This window comes from Lissotriton vulgaris, unplaced genomic scaffold (genome assembly GCF_964263255.1).
Source record: "Lissotriton vulgaris unplaced genomic scaffold, aLisVul1.2 SCAFFOLD_2749, whole genome shotgun sequence".
NCBI classification, from domain to species: Eukaryota; Metazoa; Chordata; class Amphibia; order Caudata; family Salamandridae; genus Lissotriton; species Lissotriton vulgaris.
In genome coordinates, this window is record NW_028254928.1 from 12,149 (window position 1) to 25,643 (window position 13,495).

Here is a 13,495-nt window from a genome sequence, read left to right on the forward strand (position 1 = left end):
TGCTAAAGTATGTTTTTGTAAAAATGAACACTATAATGTATATTGAGATAATATTTTTAATTTAAAATATTTTTTTTTTATATTTCACTTTGGTGCGCTTCCGGTGCGCGCACCCGTGCGCGTACCGTCAGCGCACTAACAAAAAAAAAGAAAAAAAAAATGAAGGAGTGACTGTGTAATAGATAGTAAGACAGATAAAAAGTTTAAAAGGAAGTAACTGAGAAAAGAAAAATGAATAAGGGAGCAAAAGAAAGAAGAAATAGGAAGAACACTAAAGTAGAGGTTAAGGGAGAATATAAATGGATATTGAAAGTAAAAAGAAGGACAGATAAGTATGAGAATGACAGGTAGTGACGGAATCAGAGGAAAAGAATAGCAGTGATTGAGGGAAAGTAAATATCAGTGAATATAAGTAAAGAGGGGTGAAACAGGGTACATATAAGTGAATAAGGGCAACACATGGGGAGTAATAGAGAGAAAGAAGAGAGAGAGTAAAAGAAAGACAAAAGGAAGAACTAACTGAACTACAGTACAATGAGTGTGAAAGAAAAAAAAATGGAGAAAGAGAAAGAGGGTTAGGAAACTAAAGCAGTGGTACTAAGTGAATATAAAAAAGATAAAAAGTGGTGGAAGGAACTGAGGAAATGCAGATAGTTCTTATTACATTAAGAAGTTGTGAATGAAGTACAGTAAAGAAACAGCAATGAAAAAAGAGTGTAAATTAGTAAAGAGAGGTAAATAAGGGTGAAGAAGAAAATGAGTGCATAATAATGTGAACACAATATAAATTACATAAAGCAAACAACACAATAACTTCTACAATATGTTACATTATTTATTTTTGCTGTTCTCAGAATATATTGAATTCCACTTAAATTAGTGAGTTCAAAGTCTTCATCATATAACAGCGGGAAAAAAAAAACACAATCTAAAAGATTGTGTTTAAAAAAACCCATTCAAACATACATCTCATATATGTACACTAATCTTTGATTCACTTACTTTTCCATGAGGCCAAGTAGAAGATAGTGAAGGTCCTTTTGGTAGAAAAAAAGTCTGCTGTTCCTTATAAGTTCCATTTCATCGACTTCCTATGAAAAAAGATCTAAAAACATCATACCATACACAATCCTCACGGCCAATTTGTGTCAGATATATCGGTATTTTTTACTTTCAGATCCACTTAAAGTATCTACATGAGATTGCAGATAGTGAAGGTCCTTTTGGTGAAAAAAGTCTCCTGTGCTCTATAACTTCGATTTCATCAACTTCCTATGAAAAAAGATCTAACAACATCATATCTTACATTTTCCTCACGGCCAATTTGTGTCAGATATATCAGTATTTTTTACTTTGAGATCCACTTAAAGTATCTACATGAGATAAATAATTTCAAATATTAGATTAACTAACTAACTAACTAACTTTTATTAACTATTCCCGTCTTCAAAGGCCAATTCCCTTTACTAAAACTTTGGTTTTAAAAACACTAGATAAGAATTTGTAGAGTCATAAGGCAAACGTTGTTTATAAGTTAAATGACAATCATTGCAGTAACTCCATCCATTTTCAGATTTTAAGTAGCATGTATAATGTCCTGAGGTGGTCGAAGGTCCATCATGATAAATAATAGCTTCAGTTGTAAAGGTCCTTCCAGAAATTGATAACTGAGAAGCCACAAAATTTTTGATAGAAGTTGTCAATTTAGTTCCATCAGGTCTACATCGTTGGAAAACTAAAATGATATACTGCCCATACCTTTGTATAAATAATGTGGACAGCATTGTACAGTTACATTGGGTACACACCATATTATGATCTGCTGCTTTAACTAGATTTTTAAAAGACACTGATTTACAGTCTGGTAAAGTCAAATATATAAATCTTTCAGTGTCTATTGTAGTAGTACTTGATAAACTACAATTGTGGCAGTCATGCTGCCATTGATAAGAAAGACTGAAAAGATTATCTACATCTACACCTTCATCTTCCAAAACACCAAACATATACATTAAAAATTCCTGACAATCCTGCTGAATGTTCTGTGAAAATTTATCTTGACCAGAACACAAATCTAAAATATTTCGAATTTCTGTTACACTTTCTATTTGTGCTGTAACACTGCTACATTTCTGAAACACAGAATTCAATAAACCACACAATCTTTGATCCCGATTTTCAACAATCTGTTCTTGTAAACTTTTAAGAAAAAAAACAACATTAACCACTACATTAGCATAGCAGTTGACACCAGAACTGTTTTCAAACTGAAATCCAACAACATTTTCTCCACAATTCTTTTTCTTCCTGTTTTCAATTACAGTTTTCTCTACTTTTTGTCTTTTTGCAACTACCTCACTACAATTATCCTCATTTCTTCTTTTTCGGCCTACCACACGTTTTTCAAACAGAGGATATTGAGGCAAATGTGGAGCATACTCTCTTCTTAACCTATTGTATTCTTTAACACAATCTAGATCTGCACAAATTTTTGTCTCATCACACGCAATCAAATACAATCCTGATAAAGTTCTGACTCGAGATAATGCCACATATGCCATACCCTCTTTAAACACAGATCTTCCAATGTTCACCAATGCACTATCTACACTTAAACCTTGAGATTTATGAATTGTCACTGCATACGCCAAACAAACAGGAAACTGTTTTCGGCGAACATATAAGTCTTTTACAAGTAAAAATCTAGCAGAACAACGACTTATTTGTTGTACTTGTTCAATGCCATCAAATTTTATTTTTAAAAATTCAATTCCATCTCTATTTCTGTAATTCACAAAATCAACAACATAACCCATTGCTCCATTTACCAGACCGCTTTCAACATTTAAATTCCTTCTCAAAATGATACGACAATTTAAACACACATTCAGAGTCTTTTCAAAACCAGCTGTTTTTGAAATACTTTTCTCCAATGAATGCAATTTAATTTTCAAATTTTCTGACAAAACAATTGTTGCACCCATATGCTCTATTTTATCTATTGCTTCTAGTTTCACAATCTCTTCATTTTCTAAGTCTAACATTTTTTGGTTGAAGATGGAACATTCTTGCAGAGTTGGCATCAAACATATCCCAGATTTCTTCTCAGTCATTTTTTTAAAAATATTCTCTGGAAGAATGTTGTCATTTGGATACAAATTTGAAATTAATCGACTATGCAAAGCTTTTTTACCTTTCTCAGTCATTTTTCCAATTCTTACATCTTGTAGAATATTTTTATAATCTTCATCCTTGGCCTGTCGCATATTTTGAAGCAGTTCAGCATATTTAAAATTTAGCCATATATTAACATTTCCAATGCTTCCAAGGGACTTCCTGGTATCTTCATGCGTGAGCATTTTAAACACTGGTTGTCCTTTTACTGGAGTCAACTGCAATAGATCTCCAAAAACAATAATGTGTTTTCCTCCAAATAACACATCATAGTCTGTTTTAAGAATTTCTTGCATTCTCAAATGCACAAAAGCAAGCATTAGATTTGAGACCATGCTTACTTCATCTATGATAAGAAGTTTCATTTTCTTCAAGACTCTTGAAACTTCAGAACACGCATCTCCAGATAGCTTGTTGTAATGCAATTTATTATCATGTTCAACTGGCAGCATCAATAAACGATGTAGAGTAATCCCTTTAATGTTATGTGCTGCCAGACCAGTTGGAGCAGTTACAACACAAGACAGTGGTGAATCAGTCCTTTTCTGCAGATAACTTGCAACGGCTTTAATTAGAAAACTTTTTCCTGTCCCCGCTTCTCCACTTACATACAGTCGGACAGGGTCAAATAATATACATGAGCACTCTTTTTTCTCATGTCTGAATCCATGTTCAATCTGCTCTGTGACTTCATCATATATCTTTTTCTGCTCAATGTTTAGTTGCGTTACCAAATCTTCTAAGTTAACTCCATCCTCTTGAGCTTGTTCCATAGCTCTTTCCACCTCATCCATGGCAGTGGCAGCTTCATTTTGGATAATTGGTCCTCCTAGTGGATCCTGGCTCAATGAAGTAGAACTCTGACTATCTTGAGAACTGTTTCTAGCTATCTCTTCAGCAATTGTGGTTTCTTGCTCCATTTCTTCATTCAACATTTGCAGATAATTTAGAAAAATAGGACATTCTATGGTATCCTTAGTTGCATTAAAAGAGTCTTCATAACAGAGAAAATCTCCAAGTAGTTCCTCTTCTGTACGCCATGGCTTAAAGAGTTGCAAAAGAGCTAAGTAGTAAAATTCTCTTTTGTCTGGAACTTCACAACTCAATTTTCGATGATTAATCAAATGGCCTTTTTTCTGCTTCACTAGACATCCTTCATAGCCAATGAGTGCATATTTTCCATTATTGATATCTTCTGTGATGTTCCTCTTATAACTGTAGTTTTGAAGAACTTCATACAAACATATGTTCTCAAGGTGAGTACTTCTATTTGGATAGTATGTATCCAACATATTTGTCTTCAAAATATCTGTACTGTTTGGTTCTTTTTCCGCCAAATATTCAATTTCTTGTACAGATTTCAAAACTCGGTTTCGTGTGGCAGCAAGACCAAGACTCACCCAAATGATTGTTCTTGATTTGGCATAGAGACTTGCTGATGATAACCGATCAGAACATTCATATGCTCCAATTTCTCGATGTGACAACATCTTCAGACTGAAACTGTATAATTTCTTGCTTAGACTCTTTTCATGTGAAATGTCCTCCCACATTTCCTTCAGTTCTGTCTTTTCTTTTTTGGTGATGTAAGATGTCACATATCGAGCCACAGCAATAGAGTTGTCAGCAACGAACTGAATATCCATGTTAGCATTCCACATGGATAAAATCACTGGGTTGTAATCGTTGATGTACTTAGATTCTTCATTTCTTTTCAAATTATATGTGTTTTTGGGAGATTTTCTCGTCACAGTATGTCGTAGAGATGACATCAAATTATTTACTCTTCCCTTAGAAATCACTGGTCGAGGAAATGCAAAACGACATTTCGTGTAGTACTTTTCCTTGTTTTTAAATTTTCGACGACAGTACTTTCCACAACGATGAGATTGAAAACGTAAAACTTGTTGCCTTAAATTGTTTTCTTCAGTAGATTTTGGAACAGCACATGTTGAATACTCTTCAATGAAACTCATCACTGTTTCATCTGAATCTGATCCAAATTTGGGTGCATCTTTAATCCACAACAACATATGTATATGAGGAGCACCTCTCGCTTGATATTCCTTCCTCCAAAAGAAATCCAAAACCTCTCCAAGGGGAGGATTTTTTTTGTTGGTAATAAAAGACATCATAGCTTCAAATCTATGATTAAAATATCTGCAAACATTCACTGGATCTAAAGAACACAGTTCTCCTGGTGTTTTCAATTCTATATTTGGTATGTTTTCATTTGCCTCTCGTAGAAATTGAAGTAAATCGTCCCATGCATACTCAGCACAGCTAAGAGTGAGGAACCATGTAGGAGTTCCTAAGTTTCTTAGCATACATTTCAATTCTCCATGACGACGAAACCAATACTCATTGGTTCCACGTTGACATGCCATGAGATTGATTAGCTGAGATTCCAAAATACTGTCTTGCAGATTAACTTTCTCCATAAAGTCCCTTGCACATACATTTTGCAAATGAGGTCCACTTTTTAATATATGATTAACTGCATAAGAAAGCCCAGACAAATCACTTTCAAACAGTAGATGAAATAAATATGGAATGCATTGACGAAACCTTGGATCTTCTGCATATAATCTTAGAGTCCGGTATTCAGCTGCAGGAATTTGAACTGGTCGATCATCATATCGTCCACCACAACCTGTTGGAAATAATTGTGGAAAACAACGAGCTTCCAAACTTTCTTCCCATACACTAATGGGACTTCCTTTTGCTGCCTTCATTTGAAACAAGTCAATTGCATTTCCCATTACTTCTTTGGAATGTAAAGGATGAACAGTATAATGTTCATATATTTCTTCAGTTCTAGACACATCAACTTTTTCAATTTGACCAACTGAAGAATCACTATCTTCTTCTGTAGCTGTTTCCTCAACTCCAACACTTACATGTTTGTAGTACTCATTGTTTTTAACTAAATACAACGTTGCCTTCTTGACTTTTTTAACATCCACTAAATCTTGCCAAATTTTCTTACTCTTTGTTGGAACCCCATTAACTAGAATAACTAAAGGATCTTCTTCTACTCTTTCTACACCAATTGTATTAATATTTTTCTTTACATCTAGAGGCAAATAAACAACTCTTCCCTTTAATCCTCTCAGTAAATCTGATGGAGGCAATTTCCCTGTCTTAGGCTCCATGCGTACAATAGCCTGAAAAGGATGGACACATTGAATCAAAATAGATTCATAAGTATTTAGATCCATCAATTCAGAAGGAATATCTATCAACTGAAGATTATTATAAACTGCTCTTGCAGGCATTCTATTTTCATTTAATTTTTTCAAACAATAAGTGCAAATACGCTGATCCAAACTCAAATCAAAAGAATTCTCCACCAACAAATAACTTACAAAATCCTCCCATTCACTATTATTTTCCAATTCACTTTTTGCATATAAATCAACTAACCTAGTCTGAATTTTATAATGAGTCCGTCGACAACACACACAAGTTACATTAGGCCTCTCACTTGATTTCACCTTAAACTTGATAATTTCCTCATCAAACTTTTCAATACTTGAAATTTGTCCATTATCTTCTACATTACCATCCATTACTATATCTATTTCTACACTGTCCTCTTTGTTCCCAAAATAACAAAACTCAATTTCTTCACAAATAGTCTTCACATCCACTTCAGATCCATGCAAAAGAGCACTATTTAACTGTTTAAGCTTAAGTGCAGGACTTTTTGCATAATACAACTTCCTCACTAATTTCCTTACGTTATTATGATGCACTGCTAACATCCTAAAATGATGAAAAACACTCCGACAAACTTTTCTAGAAAGACATGCTAGTGAATGCCCTTGCAAACCTGTGCTTTCTCTCACTCTGCAAGGATCTAACTCTTGCAGGATCTTCATTTTTTGTTTGAGACTTTTTTTACTATATGTACGTAAGAAATTTCGAAGCAAATCAATTGATTCCTGTCGCACACTACAAATACTACTGCATTTCCATGTGTACACTGGACCCTTAGTACGTCTCCCTAAAACTTCATCAGCTAACACCTCTTCTGCATCTCTAGGTACAAGTTTCTCTTTTTCCATCACACAACTATCTTTCACCTCATAGGCACGACCACTGGTGTCAACCGCATGCACCAAATCATTTTCCTGAAAGTAACTCTCCTCATTAAAAAAAGGCTCAGAACTTGAACTATGCATCCATTCACCAGAAAATACTTCACAAAAATTACTCCGATTAATAATTCTTTTCCATCTACTGTTCGATTTGAAAACATCCATTGCCTTATTAAGTATCCTAATTCTATTGATTATTAAAATAAATAATTTTTTCTTAACTTCAAAAGCCTGATCAACAATCTTTTCTACACTTTTCTTTTTCTTGTAAAAAGCAGCTTTTAGTTTACTTTTCTTTTCATTTTTTAGCAAATTTAAAACTACCCTATTGCGAAACATTCGCCTACGAATGTCCCTAAAAACATTTACTCTTCTATTGCTAACCATTCTCTTCTCTCCTGGTCCAATGGAAACATTTTTTGTGGGCTTCTCTTTCCTTTTTAGATTTGTTGACTTTTTCTGTATATTCACATTAGCAATTTCATTTTTTTTCCTACGACATATGTTACGAAGAAAAGACTTAATTGGCTTACCAGAAGCTTTTCTGGTGTTTTTTGAAGTAGTTGTTGAAGAGGATTCCATAAACTCTGTTGTTGATGTTCTCCTTTTCCGTATGGTATTTTTGATATTTCTTTGCCTTGAAGGCATTTTTGCTTGCTTTTCAGAAGTTGATTTGAATCTGTTGTTCTGTTAAAAAAACACATGAAAGACCACTATTAGCAAACAACAAAGTAATGTTAAAAAGCAAACAATATAAACAATAAATTGCAACATATTTAAGTTTATACAATAGCAACTCATGGCTTTATTTTTAAAGGCCTTGCGCCACCAGTGCGTCACTTATTACCCATGTTTAAAGTCAAGCATCAGCTGCACATGGCATTCATAAATAAGGGCCAAATGCAAATACCAATCAATTGCACCCAAAAATCGATTTTTCAATAACATGTAAGAAACACTGCGCAAAACCTAAGTACAACCACTCAATATCATCAAACAAAGTCAGGGCCTTATTTATGAAAGCCTTGCGCCACCAGTGCGTCACGTATTACCCATGTTGAAAGTCATGCATCGGCTGCACATGGCAATCATAAATAAGGACCAAATACATATACCAATCAATTGCACCCAAAAATCGATTTTTCAATAACATGTAAGGAACACGGCGCAGAACCTAAGTACAACCAATCAATATCATCAAACAAAGTCAGGGCCTTATTTATGAAAGCCTTGCGCCACCAGTGCGTCACTTATTACCCATGTTTAAAGTCATGCATCAGTTGCACATGGCAATCATAAATTAGGGCAAAATACATATACTAATCAATTGCACCCAAAAATCGATTTTTCAATAACATGTAAGAAACACGGCGCAGAACCTAAGTACAACCAATCAATATCATCAAACAAAGTCAGGGCCTTATTTATGAAAGCCTTGCGCCACCAGTGCGTCACTTATTACCCATGTTTAAAGTCATGCATCAGCTGCACATGGCATTCATAAATAAGGGCCAAATACATATACCAATCAATTGCACCCAAAAATCGATTTTTGTTTAACATGTAAGAAGCACTGTGCAGAACCTATGTACAACCAATCAATATCATCAAACAAAGTCAGAGCCTTATTTATGAAAGCCTTGCACCACCAGTGCGTCACTTATTACCCATGTTTAAAGTCATGCATCAGCTGCACATGGCAATCATAAATAAGGGCCAAATACATATACCAATCAATTGCACCCAAAAATCGATTTTTGAATAACATGTAAGGAACACTGCACAGAACCTAAGTACAACCACTCAATATCATCAAACAAAGTCAGGGCCTTATTTATGAAAGCCTTGCGCCACCAGTGCGTCACTTATTACCCATGTTTAAAGTCATGCATCAGTTGCACATGGCAATCATAAATAAGGGCCAAATACATATACCAATCAATTGCACCCCAAAATCGATTTTTCAATAACATGTAAGAAACACTGCGCAAAACCTAAGTACAACCACTCAATATCATCAAACAAAGTCAGGGCCTTATTTATGAAAGCCTTGCGCCACCAGTGCGTCACGTATTACCCATGTTGAAAGTCATGCATCAGCTGCACATGGCAATCATAAATAAGGACCAAATACATATACCAATCAATTGCACCCAAAAATCGATTTTTCAATAACATGTAAGAAGCACTGTGCAGAACCTAAGTACAACCAATCAATATCATCAAACAAAGTCAGGGCCTTATTTATGAAAGCCTTGCGCCACCAGTGCGTCACTTATTACCCATGTTTAAAGTCATGCATCAGCTGCACATGGCATTCATAAATAAGGGCCAAATACATATACCAATCAATTGCACCCAAAAATCGATTTTTGTTTAACATGTAAGAAGCACTGTGCAGAACCTATATACAACCAATCAATATCATCAAACAAAGTCAGAGCCTTATTTATGAAAGCCTTGCACCACCAGTGCGTCACTTATTACCCATGTTTAAAGTCATGCATCAGCTGCACATGGCAATCATAAATAAGGGCCAAATACATATACCAATCAATTGCACCCAAAAATCGATTTTTGTTTAACATGTAAGAAGCACTGTGCAGAACCTAAGTACAACCACTCAATATCATCAAACAAAGTCAGGCCTTATTTAGGAAAGCCTTGCGCCACCAGTGCGTCACTTATTACCCATGTTTAAAGTCATGCATCAGCTGCACATGGCATTCATAAATAAGGGCCAAATACATATACCAATCAATTGCACCCAAAAATCGATTTTTGTTTAACATGTAAGAAGCACTGTGCAGAACCTATATACAACCAATCAATATCATCAAACAAAGTCAGAGCCTTATTTATGAAAGCCTTGCACCACCAGTGCGTCACTTATTACCCATGTTTAAAGTCATGCATCAGCTGCACATGGCAATCATAAATAAGGGCCAAATACATATACCAATCAATTGCACCCAAAAATCGATTTTTGAATAACATGTAAGGAACACTGCACAGAACCTAAGTACAACCACTCAATATCATCAAACAAAGTCAGGCCTTATTTATGAAAGCCTTGCGCCACCAGTGCGTCACTTATTACCCATGTTTAAAGTCATGCATCAGTTGCACATGGCAATCATAAATTAGGGCAAAATACATATACTAATCAATTGCACCCAAAAATCGATTTTTCAATAACATGTAAGGAACACGGCGCAGAACCTATGTACAACCAATCAATATCATCAAACAAAGTCAGGGCCTTATTTATGAAAGCCTTGCGCCACCAGTGCGTCACTTATTACCCATGTTTAAAGTCATGCATCAGCTGCACATGGCATTCATAAATAAGGGCCAAATACATATACCAATCAATTGCACCCAAAAATCGATTTTTGAATAACATGTAAGGAACACTGCACAGAACCTAAGTACAACCACTCAATATCATCAAACAAAGTCAGGGCCTTATTTATGAAAGCCTTGCGCCACCAGTGCGTCACTTATTACCCATGTTTAAAGTCATGCATCAGCTGCACATGGCATTCATAAATAAGGGCCAAATACATATACCAATCAATTGCACCCAAAAATCGATTTTTGAATAACATGTAAGGAACACTGCACAGAACCTAAGTACAACCACTCAATATCATCAAACAAAGTCAGGCCTTATTTATGAAAGCCTTGCGCCACCAGTGCGTCACTTATTACCCATGTTTAAAGTCATGCATCAGTTGCACATGGCAATCATAAATTAGGGCAAAATACATATACTAATCAATTGCACCCAAAAATCGATTTTTCAATAACATGTAAGAAACACGGCGCAGAACCTAAGTACAACCAATCAATATCATCAAACAAAGTCAGGGCCTTATTTATGAAAGCCTTGCGCCACCAGTGCGTCACTTATTACCCATGTTTAAAGTCATGCATCAGCTGCACATGGCATTCATAAATAAGGGCCAAATACATATACCAATCAATTGCACCCAAAAATCGATTTTTGTTTAACATGTAAAAAGCACTGTGCAGAACCTATGTACAACCAATCAATATCATCAAACAAAGTCAGAGCCTTATTTATGAAAGCCTTGCACCACCAGTGCATCACTTATTACCCATGTTTAAAGTCATGCATCAGCTGCACATGGCAATCATAAATAAGGGCCAAATACATATACCAATCAATTGCACCCAAAAATCGATTTTTGAATAACATGTAAGGAACACTGCACAGAACCTAAGTACAACCACTCAATATCATCAAACAAAGTCAGGCCTTATTTATGAAAGCCTTGCGCCACCAGTGCGTCACTTATTACCCATGTTTAAAGTCATGCATCAGTTGCACATGGCAATCATAAATTAGGGCAAAATACATATACTAATCAATTGCACCCAAAAATCGATTTTTCAATAACATGTAAGGAACACGGCGCAGAACCTAAGTACAACCAATCAATATCATCAAACAAAGTCAGGGCCTTATTTATGAAAGCCTTGCGCCACCAGTGCGTCACTTATTACCCATGTTTAAAGTCATGCATCAGCTGCACATGGCAATCATAAATAAGGGCCAAATACATATACCAATCAATTGCACCCAAAAATCGATTTTTGAATAACATGTAAGGAACACTGCACAGAACCTAAGTACAACCACTCAATATCATCAAACAAAGTCAGGCCTTATTTATGAAAGCCTTGCGCCACCAGTGCGTCACTTATTACCCATGTTTAAAGTCATGCATCAGTTGCACATGGCAATCATAAATTAGGGCAAAATACATATACTAATCAATTGCACCCAAAAATCGATTTTTCAATAACATGTAAGCAACACAGCGCAGAACCTATGTACAACCAATCAAAATCATCAAACAAAGTCAGGGCCTTATTTATGAAAGCCTTGCGCCACCAGTGCGTCACTTATTACCCATGTTTAAAGTCATGCATCAGCTGCACATGGCATTCATAAATAAGGGCCAAATACATATACCAATCAATTGCACCCAAAAATCGATTTTTGAATAACATGTAAGGAACACTGCACAGAACCTAAGTACAACCACTCAATATCATCAAACAAAGTCAGGGCCTTATTTATGAAAGCCTTGCGCCACCAGTGCGTCACTTATTACCCATGTTTAAAGTCATGCATCAGCTGCACATGGCATTCATAAATAAGGGCCAAATACATATACCAATCAATTGTACCCAAAAATCGATTTTTCAATAACATGTAAGGAACACTGCACAGAACCTAACTAAAACCACTCAATATCATCAAACAAAATCAGAGCCTCATTTATAAAAGCCTGGCGCCACCAGTGCATCACTTATTACCCATGTTTAAAGTCATGCATCAACTGCACATGGCAATCATAAAAAAGGCCAAATAAAAATACCATTCATTTGCACCCAAAATCGATTTTTAAATAACATGTAAAAAACACTGCGCAGGACTTATATACTAACATACAATTTCACTTCTAAAACATAACTATCTGCTTCCAAATATTCTCCATAGAGAAAATAAATCTCTATCTAAATTAAATGAATCATTACTTACCTTTAGAAATGCTTTTGGAGATTGAAAACAGTGTCAGACACACACACCAATTTTTCTTTAGCAGAGGAAAAGGTGTGCTCTCAATACACTGAAACCAAGACTGGCATAGAAAATCTCTATCTTTGTACACATATGCCTTAATTCAACCAATGAAAACTCTTCCCTCACTATTTTCAAACCAACACCCATCCCCCTCTCAAACCTTTCTATCTGTTACCATAGCAACTCCCTCCTAACTGAACTCTAAGGTTCAAAAGTTTATCTTACAATGTTGCAAATTAACTCAGCAAGGATGTTTGACCTGTCAATACAGCAGCCTATACAGGGTATTTTTGCTTTTGGTGACTTTTTTTAAACCATTCAAATTGCTTCTTTCACACAACATAACCATACACCCTAACTTTCAGTTTTCAACTATCTGAATCCACCAATCATTGCTAGTGATTCAAGAGCACAGAAACTCCACAATTATTTTTTTGTGAACTCCTACTGTTCCAACTGCCATTTCATTCCCACACTTCATCTGACTGGACCAGAACCTTCTCACATCATGTACTCTGTTTGGGTTATTGGACATAGCTACATCCACTGGGCTCAAAGGTATGCAGCTAGCAGAAATTTTCATAACCTTGATTTATCA

The 13,495-nt window shown here is 35.5% G+C and overlaps 1 protein-coding gene across 1 annotated transcript; it reads right to left on the reverse strand.

Moving 5' to 3' along the window:
• Positions 1 to 542: 542 nt before the first annotated feature.
• LOC147659370 (uncharacterized) lies at positions 543 to 12,960 on the reverse strand. Its single transcript, XM_086951795.1, has 2 exons — positions 12,856 to 12,960; positions 543 to 7,964 (listed from the first exon to the last, which is right to left on the reverse strand). Exon 2 carries the CDS (start codon positions 7,923 to 7,925, stop codon positions 1,467 to 1,469), a length of 6,459 nt encoding a protein of 2,152 aa, XP_086807921.1. The 5' UTR covers positions 7,926 to 7,964; positions 12,856 to 12,960; the 3' UTR covers positions 543 to 1,466.
• Between the last annotated feature and the right edge of the window lie 535 nt (positions 12,961 to 13,495).